General features: G+C 44.4%; 1 protein-coding gene across 3 annotated transcripts in view; it reads left to right on the top strand.

Annotated features, from left to right (window-relative positions):
* The window catches only part of LOC131670027 (uncharacterized), a 30,877-nt gene that overhangs the window by 2,307 nt on the left and 6,293 nt on the right, over window positions 1-22,277 (top strand). For 2 of the 3 annotated variants that reach the window (XM_058945322.1, XM_058945321.1), the window contains exons 3-9: window positions 14,273-14,336; window positions 15,937-16,220; window positions 16,295-16,358; window positions 17,457-17,552; window positions 17,768-18,000; window positions 20,784-20,957; window positions 21,805-22,272. In XM_058945322.1, coding sequence (XP_058801305.1) covers window positions 14,273-14,336; window positions 15,937-16,220; window positions 16,295-16,358; window positions 17,457-17,552; window positions 17,768-18,000; window positions 20,784-20,957; window positions 21,805-22,272 — 1,383 coding nt within the window. Of the gene's footprint in view, window positions 1-3,764; window positions 4,264-14,272; window positions 14,337-15,936; window positions 16,221-16,294; window positions 16,359-17,456; window positions 17,553-17,767; window positions 18,001-20,783; window positions 20,958-21,804; window positions 22,273-22,277 lie in introns of those variants that run through there. The other variant, XM_058945323.1, reaches the window with a different exon arrangement.

Here is a 22,277-nt window from a genome sequence, read left to right as displayed (position 1 = left end):
AGAGCGTATTTAGCGAGTCGGACAAACAATATTACGCGAGTCGCGCGCGCACGCGGAATGCTCTTGCAGTTTTAAAAGTTTAATCTTTTTTTTTCTTTTTTTTATTACGAATTCCAATCGCGTACTACGCTTAACGAAACCGCGACGTGTACTGCGATCGTATCGTCGCCTTTGTGCGCAATAATAGCCTTTTCCAATGGCTCGAAAGATACGAAAGATGCTCAGTAAAGCCCGATTTCGATTTTAAATCTTTTCGTCGTCCGATAAAACTGCAACCGCTGCTTTTATGTAGCGAAAGTATGCACCTTGACGGCGTAACTGACAATTTGATAGAGTATCCTTATCGCGCGAAACCAAACGTTGCCTCTCTCCTTCGAGACTTTTCACAATTTTTTTCCCAACTAAATAAATAAAACCCTTATCAGAGGCAGCCAAAAGGGCAGAGCTCGGAGCACGCTGCCGTCGATATCAACGGGTAAGCAAAAAAAATCGATTCGCTTTTCTCTCTCACTCTCTCTCTCTCTCTCGGCAGTACAAAGTTGCTGGCGTTCGCCCTCAGATGTCGTTCTGCGACCGCGGTGCAGCGCGAAAAACATTATTCCGCGGGGTTTTCGCTCTCGGCCGAATCGAGACCGGTGGAAGCAGCGACGGCAGCCTCGTAAAAGAGCCGTGAGCTGCTAATGCCGTGTTTACGGCCATGGCAGTGCTTTTTCCGATGCCGGGTAGCTACGTTACGTGCTCGTTCCGCGAGTCTCGTTTCCAGCCTCGATGTGCCCTGGTTGACGCTCGAAAGAACGAGCGCGCGCGCCATTCGCCATTTTACTTCCAAAGTTTTTGCAGCTTTTTCTCATTAGAGCGCCGAGTACATTGCTCGCTCGTCAAAAGCACGCCGAGGGAAGTCTCCCAGAATATCCGCCCGAGAGGCCTTTTTCCTTTATTAAAGTCGCGGAATATGTGCGGATGAGAGGGGCAGTCGCATCAAATGAAGACGACAGACACGGCGCGAATGACTATATTCGTTGGCGCATCCAATTTAAGCTCGAGCACATCTCGGCGCTGAATTAGAAGAGAGATACCGCGTTCTTGATTTTCCGAGAGAGAGAGAGAGGGCGCGGGTAAGATTTTTTTCCACGGCGACGCTTCCTCGCGTCGACAGAGAAGCACGAAAAAAACACCTGGTATGCGCGTCTTCCGAGAGTGGCAAGCGAGCTCGAGCGTCATTGAGCGTAAGGCAAGTTTAATGTCCCGGAGTCTCCTCAAAATTCCTCGTACAATCCATCCTTCCGTTGAACGCGAAAGGTGCTCCGTTTGGTCGCGAGAGATGACTTGCCGGTCGAGCTGCTTTCGTATTTCAAAAGCACGGCTCGTCTCGTTAAAATCAGCCGGACGAGCGACTGCGCCGCTTTTCCGTAAATCATCTTGAGGGACGAAATAATAATACCTCGCCGGCCGCGCGCCTCAGCATCAATTAGGCCCCGCGATGAGCGACCGGCAAACCCGCTTCCTCTGCCAAAGATTTAATGGGCCCTTCGAGTTTTATTTCGCGCGAGGGTGACATTCACGCACCAAGCACTTGTTGAGGTTTGGCTATTTCGATTTTACGCGCGCGATCGTCTTTGACGAGGGAGTTATTTGCGGACGCGTTACACGTGTCAATATAGCGCGCGAGAGAGCTGCCTTTTGAATTTGAAAAGCCACCTCTTGATGCTGGCTTCATACGGAGACTCGATTCTTGTGGCCAGCTTTCGAGTATCTTGGAAAGACGAGCTTGCAACGGGAATCCAATTTCGACGAAAGTCAGCTTGATTCGTCATTTTGTTTTTGTCCAGTCAGGTTTGACGGCAAAGCGAGCGGAGCGCGGCGATACTTTCCGGCGTTTCAAAAAGCTGCGTGCCAATTTCGAAAACGCGAGATGTTCGTAGAATCAAACTGTAAAATGCCTCGCTTTAATTTCGCGCGTTCAAGCTGTTGAAATAGATTGGACGCACGTAAGCGTTTGCCTCCACGTGCGATTAGCGAATTACCTGGATTCGCCGTGAACTATTTTAATTTACGCCGGTGTGTCACATAATCGCCAAGTATTTGTCGAGATGTTTCGTTTTCACAACAGCGATTTAATGACACATAATGACGATTGACACAAGCAGGAATATTTTTCTGAGCGCGCTCCTATCGATAAGAGCTTGAAAGTTTGACCAACGAGTTGCCTGGCAATGGCACACGCTGCAAAATATTTTGATGTGAACGATAAATGCGCCTGGCCGTGATATTACAATGCGAATTTTCCATTTCGTGCGCGCACGCTTATGAGTTCCCTGGCGGTGACGCGTTGTACGTAAGTTTAACTGGGTTGCCGCGTTCGCCGCCGTACCTCGTATTGCCACTCATTTCCACGAGATACATCTGCAAGCTGCTCTCTTCTCGCGGAATTGATAAATAACTAGCCGCCCGTATCGATTTTCAAAGTTCGCTGGCGTAACTTTACTCGATAGTTTATAAAACTATGTATGTACGAATACTCGGGGCGGGGGGTGTAACAATAATTGTTCGAACTCGGCGATTTTGCCGAGATTCCCACTTCGGCTCGGATCGATTCAATCGAAGCTCCAAATGGGCTTGACGAGTTGGCCGCGGTGAAATTTCGAAAAAGAGACGAAATAATGAAAGAGAGAGCCGCACGATCGCGACAAGCGAATCTAAAAATAGCGGCGAGCTCTTTCCGCCCTAAAACGCAATACCGCGCGTAAAAGCACGTGTCGGCTAATGTAGCGGCTGCAGCGGCAAATTAGACGAGGCGCAGCTAGCGACAGAGGCTATAATGCATCTCCTGCCCGATCAATTAAATTGGACATGCTGTATAGTCGTGCCTGAACGAGAGAGGCGAGAAATGCAGAATTCGCAAGAAAAATCTGGCGCCGCGAGACAAAAAGTGATCTCCGCTCTCTTTTTCCTCGATTGCTCGCGAAGGTCGAGCGTTACATGTACGTCGTTAGGAGAACGGCTCTCTCTCTCTCTCTCTCTCTCTCTCCCGAGATGATTGAAGCGCAAGGGCCGTTCGCGGTTTTTTAGAAGCCAAGCAACGACTCGAGCGGGATTTTTCATCGTTGCCTCGATAGATATTTCGCGAGAATGCGCGTGGCGGATCAGTTTTTGCGAGAGAATCGCGTAGCGCGCGCAGCAGCATCAGCCGACAATTCTCGCAACGATTTCATCGCCAGAGAGAAAAAGCGCCCGCGGAGCGAGAGCAAGAAATCGCCTTGATAACGCTGCCGTGCGCGCGCGGTTACCGAGTTCTTCTCCGGGAAAACTAATGATCTTTCGCTCTCCCTTATCCTCCGGAAATTAATAAAAGGAACAGCCCCTCCCGCAACGGAGAAGAAGCTACAAACGAAGTCGGAGCTTAATAACAATCCATTGAGAAATCTGTGGCAGCACAGGAGGAATTTGCCCTCTTATTCGCGAGTGAGAGCGAGAACGCGAAGCTCGAGCGCAAACTCGACTCGGCGGGTCGTCATTGTATCAGCCGGTGGTCGGTCTCATTAGTCGGCTGAAAAATTGAGCCGCGGAGAAGTGCATCGTCCGAGGCGCGCGGCAGAAGTGGCGAGATAGAGGCAGTAGTGGGATGGCGGGCGGCGGGCGCGCGCTCACATATTGATCTGTCGGCACCGCCTCGGGCTGCATCGTCGGGCGGCGCTGTCGGCGGCGGCGGCGGCGGCGGCGGCAGCAGCAGCGACGGCTCAGCTCGAGCGCTCTTATCGCGCTTTCAGCCTTTGGATGCTCTCGTCCGTGTCGCACGCGGCCGCTCTCAGTGCGTGCCGAGCGTTCCTCGCGCGCTGATCGCGCGACTCAGCCCCCGCAGTGCCCAGTGGTCTGCGTGCGAGTGTGTGCGGAGCACGAGCGCGCCAGCGCGGAGAGCCGTCCTCTGCGTCGTTCCCGTCGCCGCCCGCGCAGCGAGCCCCGTCCCCCGAGGCGCAGCGCCGCGAGAATGAGACGGCGGTGAGCTAGCCGCGCCCCGCGCGACAGCCGGCCGCGGCGGCGGTGAGCCAGGCAGCCAGCGAGCGAGTGGCACGAGCGATCCGGAAGCTGGCTGCCTCGTCGACCACCCGCAGCTCGTCGCTCTCGTCGAGCGCGACGGGCGTGAGATGCGGCCTGTGCGCCCTCGTCGCGGCCCTCTTTCGTAGGGCCATGTGCATCGCCGGGGGCAGCCGCCGCGGCTCCGGCGAGTCCTCCGCCGCCTACCAGGAGCTGCCGCCCACCAACCAGGTACTCTGCGTTCTCCGCTGCGCCGCCGAGGCGGCCGCGGCCTACGCGGGAGAGCCATCGATCCGACACCTGATCCCCTCCCCGGCCCCGCACGGCGCAAGCGTGGCGCCACGCGCGGACGGCCCCCGGGATGCCGCTCGCGCTCGCCACCTCGCCACCTCGCCGCCTCGGGGACGATCCCGGGACCCGGCGGCGGGCGGCTCTTCCTCCCGCTCGCGCCGCGGCGCGCGCGCGCGCACCGTCCGAGCGACGGCCGAGCGCATTCCGGGCACGCGGCTGTCGAGGAAGGCGCTCGGCGCCTCGCGCGTCACGCTCACCCGCTGCCGTCCGCGCCGCCTGACGTAAGCGCCGCGACGCACGCGGCTTTATTAATAACGGGCACGCGACTTGCCGGCAAATCTGTCGAGCGGCGCCGTGCGGCCGACCAGTCGCACGCGGCTCTGCCTCCGGCACTGGATTCCGGCGACTGGACGCGAGCGCGAGCGCCGCGGCTCGGTTCGATCTCCTCGCCGCGATCAATTATGCAACGAATCGATCGCGCCGAGCGTCGTAAAAATTTTAACCGGCCGAACGGGCAACTTGTTACGCGCACGCGGGTACGCCAGGGATAGAGGAGGAAAGAAGGCGCGCGCGGGGCCAACGAACTCGAACAATTCAAGTTCAAAAATGCATGAGCCCGCGCGGCTAGTTTCGGCCGGCCTGCCGTCGTTTAATCGGCATTAGTGAATCATCGCCGAGCGCGTGCGCGCGCCACGCGACAGGCAGGTGTCGTTATCGACACCACTTAATCTTCGCATTTATATTTAGATCGGCTCCTCTTTGTTGTGGTTACGCAAGCGGAGCGACGATATATGTAATTCGACGTGAAGAAGAATGCGGCGACGATTAAAACAGGGTTAGCGGGTTAACACGTACACACACGCGCGCGAGCGCGGCTGGCTCATTGGTGCGGCCTCTGCGACCGAGCGGATCTAGGCTGCACATGCAAATAATTTGTTTGACTTGCCAACTGCCTGCGTAAATGCGCGCGAGAAGCGAATGTCTTTTTTCACTCGATAAATCATCGACGAGTAAGAAAGAGAGAGAGAGAGAGAGAGATGATTGAACGCGCGATGACTTGGTGACTTTTGGATAATGGCTAAGTGAGACAAAAAACAACGACGTTGATTGTTTATTTACGAAAGGGAACGAGTAGGGGCAGGGAGGGGGGGAAGAAAAATAACGTGATCGTCGGAATTAAATGTAGATTGCAACTGAAGGAAGAACGATTGTGTGAGAATGGATAGAACAATAATGGAATAAGCGCAATGGTGTGCGTGCACTCGATCGATTGATATTTCACTGAGGCATCGGTCAGAAGAAAAAGCGAAAATCAGCTGATAAGGATGTACACATTTAATTTGCTCGATTCCCGTAGCGTACTCGCGGCGTTTTCGAAGCGTGGCTCGTTTTGCGTTCGATACGTAATAAGTTCCTCTTGTCGATAATTGACGTTGACGAGCTAAAAAAAGCAAGCGCACTCTCGAGGCTCCGATAAGTGATAAATGGAAAGCAACGTATTAACATGCCGAGGCACTTGAGCCGCACATTCGTCCGAGCCGTCACCTTTTGCAAAGGTATACGCCAATATCTTATCGGCGTTTCATTGCGATTTTATGCATTCAGTTTGGCCAACGATCGCTGAGTACGCGCGCTCTCTCTCTCTCTCTCTCTCTCTCTCTCTCTCTCTCTCTCTCTCTCTCTCTCTCTCTCTCTCAAGAGAGCCGTAAACGCGCGAGAGCCCCGGCGCATCTCGCGCGCTTCTCTCTGCCAGCAATAGCGACGCGAGCGGCAAAAGTTGCGCCATTATCTCAGCGTCGAGCGCCCGTGGACAAGCTGAAAAATGCCCGGCACCGACGCGAGCGCGCGTCATTATGAAACTCCTCCGAAGGAAAAGAGAGGAGGCGACGGCAGCGGACACGATTCGCGGGCAGCAGGCGTGACGTCTTGAAAAAAAAGAAGAAGGGGGAGAGTTGTGCACTATATAAAACCAGGTCAATCGCTGCCGCCGTTGCCGCCGCCGTTGCCGCCGCCGTTGCCGCCGCCGCCGCCGCCCGCGAATCTATCGAACGTGCCTGGTATACGAAATAACCCTCCCCGATGGCGAAAAGAATCCGAGGGACAATTAAAAATAACGAATTACTCGAGCCAATCTTATTTTAGACAATCGCGTGCGTATGAGTGCGTGCGCGTGGGAGTTGTTTTTTATTTTTTTTTTATTTTCTCGAGGTTCAATTGTCCGGAAGCTGACGCGTTGATATCTCCGAGAAAGAGAGAGACAGTCCCCGCCCGAAATGTTACTGATAACAATTTGATATTACACGTTATGTACCGTTGCTTCTTATCGGGCATTTTTTATATTGTTTTTACCTCCGACAGCCAAGATTAGAACCTTATCGAGTGTTTCTTTTTTTTTCGCTGCACTCTAGTATCATTCATTAATTTTTTTTTTTCGAACAACACTTGAAAACTTTCTCGTTTGTTTGTTTGTCTGTTTTTTGGCCGCATTGTACGTGTCAATTATGCAACCGAGGCACAAATAAACTCGACGTTATAATTAATTGAGATAAGCTTTGTGAGCGCGCTTTAATTAAAGACGAGCGCAAAAGAAAACACGAATTAGAAAGAGAGAACGTTTTAACAGTAGAGCAGAGATTCTTAGTAAGAATCAGAAAATTTCGATGATGAAGAGTAATCCTTTAGAGCGGAGAATCTGTTTTATCTCCAACTATTAGCAGGTGAGGCCACCGAAAATTACCGCTAGATAAGCTTCGGTTCCACGTATCATTAATCGTCGGAATAGGAATATAAATTAAAGTTCCACGGATAAGAAAGAAAAAGTTATTTTGAGAAAACAAGAAACGCGTCAGTGGAAATACTGACGATAGGTTAATCAAGAGAAACAAAATTAGTTGTTTGATACAAAAATTAAGAAATGTTTGAAACCCATCCGAGGATCCTCGGGACAATGTAAATACACCATGTGGAATAACTCGAGATTTTGTATCATTTTTTTTTTCATGAAGACTGAAAGTTGGCAAAAACACGTTTTTTAATTCTGTGAGCTACGTCATTTATTTAAGATAGAAATGTGCAAGATAAAAGTTGTAGAGAATTGGAGAAAGCTACAATTTGAGTCATTGCGCGATTACTTTCGTTCGTTAATTGTAAATTATACGAATATCTCTCGATAATTTTCACACCACGAATATTTATCGCGAAAAGAACTTTTCAAAATTTGTATTCCTATTTAGTGAAAGCCCTTATTATTCGAAGAAAAAAAAAATGCCTTATACAGTGGAATCTGTTGATTAATTGCTGAGGTATTCTTAATAGTTTTCTATAGCAGATGCTTGAGTATACGTAGCTGAGGTATTGAGTTGCAAGAAGGCTCAATTGAAACGTTAATTTTGATGTTTTATGAGGGTTAAAAAGTTGCTACCTTTAAAAAAAATTTTGGCTCTTTTTTTATTGATAATGAGGCTTCAAGTGAAAGGTCGGAAAAGCCGAAGGCCGACCGCGGTGATGAGGGATCTCAGCCAGCCACCGCTCGCGCGCTCGAAAAAGCTCGAGTCCCGCGTTCAAACGAATGCACTCAGAGAAAATTCAACGGAATTCCTTAAGTCATGCGCCAATTTCGATATTTCTCCTTTATCCTGAAGTTGCTTCACAAATAACACTGCTTATTATTAATGAATAATTTAACCATAATTTATGCTATAGGTACTTATCTGGCTAGTCTTAATCTTTACTCATGAAATAAGGAATGTTACTTTGCGATCAATGGTCTTACTGAGCATAATACTCAGGTATGCAGGAAATATATTGGCGCTCGGCCTTGCTCAAGGTCAATATTGATAGTAAGCACAGTAATGTTTATAACTCTTGTAGCCACCCTAGAATGAGAAAAGAAATATCGAAATTCATGTATTAGTTACTGAGATGCGTTCAATTATTTAATTATTCAATAATAATTATTCAATTATTGCGAGCACGTATTTTTCATCTGAAATACGTGGCTCACAGAATTAAAAACGTGTTTTTGCCAATTTTGAGCCTTCATGAAATAATCAACTGCGGTGCAAAATCTCAAGTAACATTTTACGTAGGATATCAATGGACATTACCCTGAGGACCGCTGGACAGCCTTCATCCATTCCTTCATTTGTACATCGGAATTTCCCTCTCGATTAGCCTGCGATTTCTCGCTCTTGCAATGAGAATAAAGGGGAAGGGGAGAAAAAATCAGCAGTTATTCTCATCATGGATAGATCAATAAGCTAATATTTTATAATCTACTTGAATGAGCTATTACCAAGGCTTCATTTTTCCCACTTGCTATTTCTAGCACGAATTATTTATTCCCTGCAGGCGACGCGTGCGCATGCAAATCCCAATTCTTAACGCGAAAAAAAAATTATTTCCTTCAAAGCGTAGACGTAAACGTCGCTCGCGACCGCAGGTGGAATCTCGTCGTCGTTGGCGTAGATTAGACTAGCAGAAAGAGAGAGAGAGAGAGAGAGAGAGAGAGAGAGAAAGAAAGAGAGAGACAGACACAGACACATAGACGTTTGGCCTCGTCGGAAGCTTTTGCATAACGGCCAATTGTCAACGGCACTTAAGTCGGTGAAGCGGCGGAGGAGTTGAGTCCCGAGGCATCAATTTGACGTCGTCGTCGTCGTCGTCGTCGTCGTATGCTTGGGCTACCACGCGAATGCATCAATGTCGAAAAATAATGAGAAGCTCGAACCTCTCGAGAGCCTCTTCGTCTCGCGTGTCACTTAATTTTACGCGAGCTTTTTTGTTTCTGCTTCTGTATCTGGGTCATGACGTGGACACTGACTCTTTTTTTTCTTTCTCTCTCTACTCCCGCGGTGGAATTTCAAAGCCAGCAACAAATTATCGGAACTGGTTTAGAGGAGAAGAACCAAGTTACTTGTTATAATCTCCGCGGGGAAATTTTTTCTTTCCATCCTGCTATCGTCTCCCGGTCCCCCATTCATACTCATTGCTCGCGCTCTCTCGGAACAAATATTCATGCTTTTCTGCTCTTAATGACCATCGTGCTTGTTTTTCTCCCTCTTCCTCGTTTCAACCGACGCTTTTCGCTCTCTGATTTTTCCTCTGCCTCGGTGAGAAAAAAAAACATTATTGGCTTTAGATGGATTCACATGTATGGGCTTTTATTTTTTCTAGTATGGTTTTCTATTCGCGTGCGCCTCGAGAACACTTCTTGCGAGATACAGGGAATTTTTAATTTGAATAACCGAGCGAGGTAGTTGAAGAGAGAGAGAGAAAGGACATTTTAACGAGAATTAAAACAGCTTGATATGGTAATTAGATCGACGTTTATTCGGAATCCGCAATCGTATTTCAGTTTTCTTTTTGACACTCATTCGTCGCGATAAAAGAATCAAGGGGAGCGTTGTGAAATAATCGAAATGTACAAAAGCTTTTCTTTTCAGACGAACTAATAACCATAACCGCGGTCGAACATATCAAGGGGGTCGAATCAAATGCAAATCCAATGATTAAGCAGCGCTCGATCCCTTATCTCTCTTTCTATTGGTTTTGCGCCCGGAAGCAGCCAGGTTACAGATGTCTACTTCTCTCCGAGGCTAAACGACACTCAAGGGAGCACGTTTATCGCCGAGAGGAGGGCCATCAACCTTCCTCCTCTCCTTCACTTCTTCCTTCCTTGTTTTTTCGCTCTCTCCGTTTGTTTAACATCGCGGTGCAGTGATAAATACACCCGCCGCGGAGAAATATTAATCGCGGAAATTGCGCTACCTTGACCCGCTCTCTCACACACACACTTTCACACACACACTACTAGTAGATCCTTTTGAAGTGTGTATGGATTTTAAAACTCTTGACGCCAGCGATGATGACGTTTTCACCTTGACTCGGTGCTACGCTGCGCGAGTTTACTTATTTTTATGCGAATCTCCTTTTTTTCGCTTCATCGTTGAAGAGAGAGAGACAAATTAATCAGCTGCTGGATTATGCATGTACTTTTTTTTATCGTTTGCTTTTCTTTTTTTTCTTTTTCAATCGCTGGAAAGATAAGCTACTTGACCTCCATTCTATACCGAGCTTTGATTTGATGATTTTGCGCCCGCGCGTGGATGCACTTGTTTTCACTGCAATTAGTGAAATTAAAAGTTGTGTTATTCTTTTCAAAAATTAAAATCCTCTTCCTTATTTTCTAGCTGCGCTATTCGTCGCTGTGTTTTGAGAGCTCGCTCCAATTAACGATATGCTTTGAACGGGAAATACATATATAAAGAAATAACGCGGGGATATTTTTTCCTTCCCTTTATTTGCGCTTTTATAAAAAATGAGAAAAACTTAAAGAGCTTTTCCATTATAATAGCTGTCTTGAGTTGAAATTTCGGCTAAACTAATTATCGGGTATATAATTTTTCCATGTTGCTGAACTGCACGCATAAAAGAAAGAAAACTGCGTAACGGAAACTTTACCAGAAATGAGGTAATTATACGAATTAAGAACTTCAACAGGCTGCCCGAATGCCCGAAATAATTTGCATTTCAGACGGCATAAAGTCCCCTGCATTTTATTTCAATTAAAATGAAGCACACGCAAACAAAATAAGAGAAAAATTTAGGTAAATTGTCGTTTATTGAATATAAAAGGCTGCTCTCAAAGGAAAAGTCTTTCGAAAAATCGATATCTCAAAAAAAAAAAAAAAAAACAAAAAAAGGAAGAAACACGAGAAATCCATCTGGACGGCCATTGATAACGCGTGCGCGCAGAATTTTTCCTTCGAGGTACGCCGCGGGGTAGGCTGAAAAAAGAGAAAAACTCGTGTGTACGTGGCACTCGTAATAACCGCATGGGGTCTTATAGAGAGAGGGAATAAAGTGGTCATTGTTGCAGTCGTGCGCGTAATATATAAACCCCACGAGCAGTCGAAATTGTTTTTTTTTTTTTTTTCCGCCTCCACCGCCGAGTTTGGCGAGCGCATTCGAGAACGAGAGTGAGTGTGTTGCTCGGCGCGGCGTAGAGTGTCGACCTGAATTCCAGTGCATGACCCGAAACTCCATGACGTCACTCGCTGCTGCGCGCGAGCGAGGAGAGCCAACCCTCTGCTCTCTGCCTCGACTGCTCTCGATTCGAGCGCGAGCGTGTCAAATGAAGGAAAAAGGGCTGCTGCCACCGCTGGCACACCCTCCCTACGTCTCTCTCTCTCTCTCTCTCTCTCTCTCTCTCTCTCTCTCTCTCTCTCTCTCTCTCTCTCTCTCTCTCTCTCAAGTGCAGTCCGAAGGCTAGGCTGGCTGCCCTTTTTTTCTTCTTTCGTCCATTCACAGTTGAGTGAGAGGCTTTCTACTCGTCTACTTTTTTCGGCGGCCGTGTGTGTGTATATGTGTGTGAACGCGCGCGCGGTGCATTATTTTCATTATTGATCAAACGTGCGGCCGACGATTAACCGAGGCGGGCGGCTTTCAGCGCTCGTGTGCGAAAGCCGCATCTAACGCGAAAAATTAGGTCGCTTCGCGGTTTCCGCACTCTCCACTGGCTCCTGCGCGATACCACGCTTCGTTCGACGCTTGTTTTCTCGCTCGCTCGTCGTGAGCGCGTGCGACGTATCGATCTCGAAAGAGAGAGAGGGCGTTTCGATAGGTGTTTTTTCGGAATGCATCGAACCTTCCGCGAGACGAAGGCATTTATCACGCACGCAAGAAAGAAGCTTGTTAGGGCACGGATCGCCGATAAAAAAAAAAAGACGAGAGACCGAAGAATCCCCTACTTTCGCTCCATCATTTTATCAATGTAGCATTTATTGGCGCTCGTAAAATGAGTTATTTTTAGCAAAGAGAGAGCCGGAGAAACATGCAATTTCACTCTTGCCACGGTTCTTCCGCGGGCTGCATAATAATTTCAACACGTAAGCCACCTCTGGACATTTAAGAATGGCCAAATATAACTCTTCCGCTGGCTAACGCTTCTCTTATCAAACATTTGCCGCCACCGCAACTCATTCTCGCTAAAAAAGAATTACAGTCTTAATTAAAGTTCGCTCGGGAGAAAAAGAGAGAAAGAGAACATTTTGCGCTCTTTACCTCATAAATTCGACTATTTTTAACAATCAGATAAGTAACACAATGTTGAATCGGGCACAGAAGCATAGAGTTATATGTATGCCTCTTTAATCACATTGAGCAAACCAAAATGTATGTAGATAAGGCGCGCGCGCAAGAGAGAGAGAGAGAGAGAGTGAGAGGAAGTAAAATAAACTTTATCTGTATACGAAAAAAAAAGAAGTACACGATCGTCGAACCCGTGTGTTTGCGTGTACGTGTGCGGGTGTGTATTGTTTCTCCTGGCACAGGACGAGGCCAATTAAGCGCGGACTACTCGTTGACTATTATAGGCTCAATTGGCTTATGAGAGCGTGTGCGTCTGTGAGAGAAAGAGCTTCGGATAAATGGGTATTATTCTGTAGTCGACGATGACGGCCAACGACGAAACAAAAAAAAAATCGATTTCCTCGGCGGCAGTTAAATCATTCCTTTCACAGTGTGTTGCACACGGATGGTTTAAGTGGAAAATCACCCGAGTAGCGCAAGTAAGTCCTTTGGACCTGTCGCGTCCAATTGAACCTACGCTTCGGATTTTTCTTCCAGACTTCGACTTGTTCCTCCTCTTGTGCAAGCGACGAGGAATTCGAGGACGCTTTTTATTTTTCGCATTATTGAAATCCAGCCAAATCGTCGAGACGATTTTTAGATCTGCTCTGGAGCTGCCACGCGCGTCACTCTTTTTTTTTTATTCAAACCAGATATTTCTATTTCGTTGTCTTTCTTAGCCATTAAAAAAAATAGCTCGGACTTTGGACGTCGGCTGAAATTTCTGCGTTTCTTCTTTCCCATTCGTCGACATCCCTCCACTGGTAGCCCCTGGCTAAAAGCCGGCGTGATTGTGACTTGTAATTTATTAGAGTGGAAAATCCTCTCTATTAAGCCGTAGGGAGGATTCGCTATTCTAAATAACTTCTGCTCAGAGAGACGTGCACGCCGAACGTGAAAATTCCGGCCATTAAGAGAAACGCCGAGTGAAACGTACGATCGCCGGTTCCCTCTTCTCTTTATTTCGCAGTAAAATATTATTTGGGCCAAGTAGACAGATGTGCTCTGAAATTTCATTTAGAGTGTCGCGCGCGCAGTGCCAAATATTCTTGCTGCAGTTTTCATGATTTATATCTCTCGCGCGCTCGGGATATCTGTCTTGTATTCTATCTTCACTCTCGATCTCGCACATGCTCTTTTCAACAATGGCCGAGTTTGAGTCCACGTAGCCGCGCGCGCGCACGCGCGCGTGTGTGTATGTCACAAGTTTATCCAGCGAATCTCTCTCTTTCTTTCGCGAAACACTTGATTCTAGGATGGTAAAACAAAATAACGGTGAAAATCACGAAGCAGCCTTTCCACTCACTTTCATTTTTTATGCGAGCAATGGCTGTTTGCTCGCGTATTCATGGTGTTTGCTCACAGTTAATAAATTATTTGCCCGAAACGCGCTTGTGTGTTTGCGCGAATTGATCGATCGCTCGGCCGAAGCACACACGCGCAATTCATTAACAAGAGGTGGTAAATATTTGGCTAGAAATTCGTTCAACAAAATAGAAAACGTTAAAGCAAAGGATGAGACAAGTGAAACACAATGCCATTAATCAGTCAAGATAGAGGAAGAAGGGGGCGGGGGGGGGGGGGGGGGGGAGTAGAAGGAATCGCGTAAAAGCACAGTGGAATTAGCGAATATTATCCCGAACACGAGCAGAAGCAGCAGCTGCAGCCGCGCAATTGCCTCCACGAAATAATAACGCATCCGTCACGACCTGATTAAAATTGACGATGCTCAAAGAGACGGAGTTTTGCATTCATCATTTTTACTCACTCGGCACCCACGCGTGCACTAAATTGTCTTTCGTTGGTTGTGCTGTTGCAGAGGCGAAATTCCGGGGCGATGCTGGATCATAGCGAGCAAAATGCCCTCATGCTACGAGTGTCCGGTGAGTATGAAAAACCATAATTGGCCTCACTGTTAAAATAAACACGAAAGCGCGCGGGCGCGGATGATTTATTTTCGAAGGAGTTTCTCGGTGGAAGTGTCGCGCTCTCATTTTCCTCCGCGGACTGACATTATAAATAGCCGAAGTATTAGGCGAGACGAACATCTTTCATTTTTAAGTTTTAAAACTTGTGTAATTGACTAATTAGCAGCATTTGTACGTGCACGCGTGTCTCTGTTTTATTTTTACAGTTACTGAATAATTTTACGATTCGATGGTATTTATAGAGGAAATCAAAATAAAAAGAGGCGCTGCATGCCTTTAAAACTTTTCGTAATAGCTTATTTTTACTGGATTTTATTATAAACTCGTTTGTAATTGAATACTTTTGATAAAGCGCCAGCGATCTCCTGCAAAATGACAATTCACTCGTTTATATTCGCTATTTTACTGCTCCACCCGGTGAGAAAATTAATTCGACGCGGACAATATCTACGCCGTTACAACGCAAAATAATACACTCATGATATTTGTGTAATCGAATACACTACTACAGTAAATTTTCAAATTTTCTCTCCATAAAAGTGACATCGATCGATATCATATCTTTAGTAATCGTTTTTTCGCGATTTATCATCGTTTATTAAAAATGAAAACAGTTTCATTTTGCATTTCATTGTAGTCACCGGGAAGAATTAGAAATGTTAAATATCTGTATTTGAATATTTACTCGTGGTTTTCCTTAAATTGCATTAAAGTAGATGCATTTTAATCCTGATCTTTCGCGAGTAAAAATGATGACAATTTGTTATCTGGACGAACGAGAAATTAAGGTCATTAAGGAGGAAAATCTTTGAAAATTTGAACAATTTATCTCTGTAGAAATGTTCATTTCAGTTACAATAGAGCCATAAAGTTCTGGTTTTTCTTTTATTTGCTCTTTCTCTTTCTGTACGTTTAAGTATAAAATAGTTTTCAACTTCTGCACGTTAAGTAAACACAAAAAAGCAGTTGACATTTGAGAAGGAAAGATATTTTCAAATTTTACCATTCTCCCACTCGATAAATCTTTTGTGATATGGTTGTAACGCAGTTTCGTTTCCTTTCTTTTTTACTAACGGCTAAAGGTGGAGATTAGTACGGAAAGTCCTTAATGTGTTTCACACATCTTCTTTTTAATAGAATGCTTTCGTTTCAAAATGGTATATTAGATGAACACAATGAAACAAAAAATAGTTATCCATTGCTTTTTCGAGTAATAAACTTCTTTAAGTTGTATCTACGTTCACAATTTTAATAGTGAAAAATTAGATTTCAAAATATTTAATTAACATTCAAATATAAAACCAACTCTCAGCCCTCAGTGTGTGCGTGCGAATTGAAATAGCAGAAAAATCACACAAAGGCGTAGGAAAAAAATAGCTCCATGAGTAAACGTAGGTCCTCAAACTTTTCCAAGTAAAACACCAACTATCCATAAATTAAATCACGAAAATTTTGCCGATATAAAACAAACGGAAGGAAATTTGCGTGATAACAAGAAGAATAGGAGCTGTATCTATAGGAAATCACAAGATATTTTTTTTTGCAAAATCCACAGAAGAGACACAAGCAAGCAGCAAGGCCGACGACGACGATGATGACGATGATGACGAGGAGGAGGAGGAGGAGGAGGAGGAGGAAGACGTCGAGATTTTAAGTCCTGACAACCAGTTAAGCGAGCTGGAAAGGTTTTTACTATCGCAGCTCGACGTTACTCAATATCGACCGAAGCACGTCGGACGTTTTCTCACTATGCACAAACGTCGTCGCAAGCGTCTCGTCACGCGGTCGCTCGCCCAACAACCCGCTTTGCTCGACGATGTGTTGCACGGTCAGGTCCAGGTGAGTCTTTCGATCGACGAACAAATCCAGCTGAATTTTGTCTTTTTACCGTCTTCGTGATTCTTCTTTCGCAGTGTGTGCTCGAAAGGGTGGATAACTGGCAGTTCAACGCGTTCACCCTGGAGACGGTGACCGGAGGTGAGCTTTTATTATTCCTTGACGAGCTTCATTTGCATGCGACTATCCGTAATCTTGGCGTTTTCGTGCTATCTCGTAGTTCTCTCTGACGAGCGCTGGAGATTCTTTTCTCTTGCGTACATCTCGTAAATCGTGGGAGAGATGGCTTTTTCAAGACAGGTGGAGCTCCGTTTTTCTGTCTTTTCTTTGGGCTATTGAATCAGGAACACTGCTCCTCCACTGTTAGTCTTTACCCAAGGGATCGAGCGACATATCAGTTGCATCTGTGGACATTCTCAATACGCATACTTTTACTTTGCTGCTTCGATTTCACTTCCTGTTATTATCTCAAAACGGCGTATTCAAATGAAAAATAAGCATTGCAAACGTGGAAGCTCGTTTTAAAAGTGCGCGGTTATCTCCGACGCATAATCTGAAATGCAGTTGGTATCCTTTACTAATTAACTGATAAGAGCTCGAGAGACTTTGTAACGAACCTTCAGACCAAACAATGAAAACGGCATAATTAAACTTCCTTGGCAAAACAAAAGCCGTCAATATTGAAGCTCTATCCTATGGTAAATCTGCGCGTAATATTATACGCATCTAAATAAGAATAAAATTTGATTGAAATTCAATAAGGTTGTAAAATTAACTTTTCGAAATGAATTAACGCTCTGCGAGCGATAGTTATAATAGCATTCGAGATATAAGATTAGGAGGTAATATAAGTTGCCGTTGCTGCTATCACGAATTCGAGGCCGAAAATTAAACGTCAAAGTTGAAATACGCTTTTGCAAGTGCATCAACGCCATCGTCGTAGTCGCGGGTGCGTGAATATTGCATAGTCAATTCATCGGAAAATTCGATTTTATGTGCTGTAAAATCTGGATTTATAGTTGAAGTTAAATTAGCTTTCACGTGCCCGCGAGCAAACTTTAATTAATCTCTCTGGAAACTATTTATAAATAAATTTGCCAATTAACCCCACTTCCAACCCTCGACGTTCTATAAAACCCCCTTCTTAAACGTAAAAAAAAAAAAGAAAAACGGAGCGCACGTAAATTGCCAATTAACCTTGATGCATCTTGGAAAAAAAAATTGTTTCTCTTTTTGCAGGTCGATCTCTGCCAGTGTTATGCGTGCACCTGTTCCACGAGTACGGTTTGCTGAGCCACTTCGACCTCGACGTCGTGACGGTTTGGAAGCTATTCAGTAAGATTCTCTCTCTCTATCTTGCTTAAAATCTGATTAATCCGAGCCTCAATAGGCAATCGGGCAATCTGAACTCAATTTCAACTGAACTTGCATGTTGATTAACTTTTGAGCGAGGGGAGAGAGTGGAGGGTGGGATCAAATAACAATAGATTGGACAGATGTGAGCATTTGCCATCGAGATTGAGATGGTTTTTATTTGTTTGTATTTGAAGCTCTGATCGATGAGGGTTACCACAGCACAAATCCATACCACAACAGTATACACGCTGTGGACGTGACGCAGGCGATGCACTGCTTCCTACAGGAGCAGCAGATCAGGGGAAATCTCAATTATCTCGAGATCATGGCGTCTTTGATCGCCGCTGTCACCCATGATCTCGATCATCCCGGCGTCAATCAACATTTCCTCGTCGCCACCAGTAATCATTTGGCTGCTCTCTACAAGGTTAATGGTTTTCTTTATTGGACGCTCTCAAAATAATTAAAAGATCTTTGAATATTTAATTATCAAACTCTTCGTTCGAACATTAATAAGATCAATTTTTAGTCCGACAAAATTACTCGCTTCAACTTGTTAATTGTAGATTATGAAGTGAAGCTCTGCTAATGAACAATTCGTGGCAATCAACGTCCCTATAATAACGTTATGCTGTCAAAAGTAACGCAATTACACATAGAGACAAACAGGCAGGCAGAAAAAATTAATTATGCGATATTCCAATTGAAATATTTCAAGTGCTTCCGCACCAACAATCACTTCGTAGCGCAATCCAAAAAATAGGTCGTTACAAAATGAGAGACGAGTGGAAAAGAAATGACAAAATTCATTTTAATTTCAAAATGAATCTCCCTCAACCTTGATGTGCGGAGAAAAAATTCGGATATGCGAAGGGAAAAAGATAATAATTCAGTGCACGAAAATTATCTATCTCGGTAACGGCGTACACGTTGTTTGAAAAGCTATTTTTTTTAATTATCCAGAAACTCCTGAGTTTGTTTTGAGAAAAATGTATTCATTTGACAACTGATTAGTTTTCCATCGTTATAAGTACATCCTTCCGTGGATTTACGGCTTTGGCAAATCATCTTTATATTTCCGCTTTAATGTTACATTACTCTTTTCTCTCTCCGCGACTAATCCACTTTTTTAACTCGTCATAAAAAAAAACATTCCGCGACGTTTGCTCGGAAAAAAAAGAAAGAAAAAAAAGTTAGCGTTCTTTTCGTTGTTATCGTATGATATTTTACATTCAAAATCCATCATCTCCCCCGGTCGAAATATAAAATTTAAATAAAGCTTGACCAACCAGCAGCGCCGCACAGAATTTTCGAGTAGTTGTTTACCCAAGGTTTTGACGTCTACGTTTTCATTTTTATGAGTGTGTTGCAAGCGGGCGCACACAACGTGTCGCGGAATAAAAATCATATTTATCCAAAGCTCCCGGGGAGCGAGAGAAAGAGACAGAGAGAGAGAGAGAGAGACATCAGTAAATATCTCGCTGTGAAACCAAGAACATCGGGATGCTGCACGCACACTTGCCACGCGCAGGAACCGACGCGAGAGTTAAAAATACATATAATTTTTTTATCACGCGCGCGCGTGCGACTTTTACACTGACGCACACATGGCTAATTAAGTTGACTGCCTTTTTTCTTAATTTTAGAAAATTGATTTTTTCTCGCATGACGAGCTCTCTCTCTCTCTCTCTCTCTCTCTCTCTCTCTCTCTCTCTCTCTCTCTCTCTCTCTTTTTATCTCTCCCTCAAGAGAAAGAGAAATATCTAATTAACCGCGAGGACGATGCGTAATCGTGCATCTTAATAATCGCATGCACACGCGCAATTCTTCTAATTTTTTTTCTAAGAAAGAATCAACGTTTTAGCAAATATTTGTCGCCGCTGCCACCTGTGAGTTGCTCCCATGGAAAGGCGGCGACACTCGTAACGAGATTAAGTTGTCGAGCTTTTAAGTAAAGCAAAGCTTTTAAACGTTTTCCCGTTTGAATCTCTTTTCATTCATTTCCCTTGACAATTGCGTTTTATTAAATTTATCCTTTTAATGAAAACACAAATTTTGCCGTTTTATCTATTGCTAATTAGACATTGTGTTTGATTTATACGCGCGCCATCGTTTGAAATGTAGAGCACTGAACGGTGGCTTTTGCCAATGTCCCGGATATGTCAACCAAAAGTTTTGTGAACTGTTTGCAATAACTATTCAACCGGCATTCTTCTCTGAGCTTATTCTATTACTTGATTTCACTGCAAAACTAATAAAAGCGCGTAGTTCTATTTCAATGAATATATGATAGACATTTTTTTATTTCAATATGGATCGAATTTTCTCACTCGAAATCCGCACGCGGGAACAAGTAAAATATCTGCAGGTTGACATTTTCATCGTAGTACAAATTGAAATACGTTCGTTAATTCTCATTCGCAAATTCTCTTTTCGTTGTAACTTAATTTTTATTTAGATATCCATTTTATTTCGTGACTCTATCGAACTATCCTGCATGTCTATTCACTTGTGTTTCTTTTTCTAGAAAAAAATTTTACTACACGTCAAGTAAAATTTTCTGCTTTATCGGCTAGAATGAAAAAAAATCTACCTTCAACCCATTTCTACCTAGCAAATATTTTTACACGTATTAGTTTCGTATCCAACTGAGGAAAAAAAGAAGCTTTCCATGAAAATTCTTGACACAAAAATACAAACACTGTTATTATGCTAAATGCGCCATAAGATTTATAAAATATTCTCGATGTGCGCATTGGAAGTTGTAATATATCCACTCGAGTGAAGAATGATGTCAAGAAAAAAATGTTTTGTTGAAAAAGAAAAATATTTTTTTGTTTTTATGTTCGGTGCAATGAATAACAATAATATCCTATTCATAAGTATACCATTGATGTGTAGTCTTCAAGTGCAGGTGCACCAAGCTGACGTGTCTTTGACTACATTCATATTTAAACAGGTCCAAAAAATTTTCCAGTTTCAAATATAGATTAAATCAAGCAAATCAAGTTTTTATAAGTGATTTATTCTGCACACGTAGACTCTTGAGACTCTTGCTTATCTCGAATTCGAAAGCAGCTTCGCTGAAATAAAAAAATATTAAGAAAAAAGAGTATTCAGGTTAATCTGATTTTATGTCAGAAGCTAAGAAATATAAAAACTCGTTAAACAAAAAACGAAAAAGAAAATCATATTTTTGAAACATTGCAGAACACGTCGGTATTAGAGAATCACCATTGGCGATCAGCAGTATGTTGCCTCCTGGAGAGCGGAGTAGCAGAACAGCTACCAAAGGAAATCAAACCCGAGCTTCAACGTCACATCAGCTCGCTAATTCTTGCTACTGACATCACTCGGCAACAGGAGTTTCTAACTCGATTCAAGGTACACGCCCGTGAACGAAAATTCTTCCGTGAGACAGGACCTTTTCCTTCGCCGTGTCGGGACTTTCGATGTGACCATTAACGGTGAAATACAGCAAGCGGAAAAGCTCGTTTCTCTCTCGAGAATATTAAGCATTATTGTGGAGGCTCTTTGGATTTTTTCGAAATCAACACCGAGTCTTTTTGCATTGATAAGCTGACGCTCCGCCACTCCTCCCTTCTTCTAGCTCACGCATGAGTTCGTTCTGCGGATAAAGCTTTATCGAGGATTTTATCGCAAGATTTTCATCGCAGTTGATTTGTAAATGAGATTTTTCCTCTCAAAGGTCTCTTGCGAAAAGTTTTTTGATATTACGATAAATATACCCGGCAAAGAAGCTATAAAACGTCAATCGTCAATAACATTGTAATTTGGTTCAAGTTTCATCTTCTTTTTTTCTTCTTCAATAGCAGGTTTGTTAGTACTTCAAGGCTCGGACGATTTTCAAGAACTTTTCTTTTTTTTCGGATTTTAATGAGAACTCAAAAGCTTCTTATACACTTGTAAACCACAAAAAAGTTATACAATTTCAATGGCATTGCCTTTTTTCTCGAGTATCAGCTTTCGACTTTATTGAAAAAATGTATGTGTATTGTAGCAAAACGTTTTGGAATTCGTTCGAATGCGCCGCACGTAAACTGACATTACGAAATCGATATTTGCAAGATTGAAAAGTTCGGAGTTCACTGCGAGAGCGGACAAAGAAAATAGAACGAGCTCGCGAATAATGCCGTAATGCCGTATCAAATGTTTCGCATAAAAAAAACTGACTATCACTTACAATGAATTGATTTGATTATATCCCCAGAGATACCTGGACAACCGTGACTTGGACATGGAGGTTCCAGATCATCGTCACTTCATTTTACAAATAGCATTGAAATGCGCGGACATTTCAAATCCATGCAGACCGTGGGAGATATCGCGTAAATGGTCGTACAAAGTCTGCGAGGAGTTCTTCCGGCAAGGCGATTACGAGAGGCAATTGAAATTGAAGCTGACGCCGATGTGCAATCGTCATGACACCACTATACCCAAGATTCAAGTTAACTTCTTCAAATTCGTCGTGCTGCCGTTATACGAGGAGTGGCATCGATTCTTAGACAACGACTTCAGTAGGTCGTTAATGCAAAATTTTAGATCTAACGAGAAGCAGTGGGAACTGCTTGTAGAGCAAGAAGACGCGGCTGATCCAACTGCTGCTGCTGCTGGTTCTGTTGCACAGCCTGACTCTACGGCTTCGGATAATGCTACAGAAAATGTCGAAGCTTCCGAGGTTAG

Source organism: Phymastichus coffea, unplaced genomic scaffold (assembly GCF_024137745.1).
Source record: "Phymastichus coffea isolate CEN01 unplaced genomic scaffold, Cenicafe_Pcof_1.1 PCOF00099, whole genome shotgun sequence".
Lineage (NCBI taxonomy): Eukaryota > Metazoa > Arthropoda > Insecta > Hymenoptera > Eulophidae > Phymastichus > Phymastichus coffea.
The sequence above is the reverse complement of the archived record's forward strand: the minus strand, read 5'-3'. Positions and strand labels throughout refer to the sequence as shown.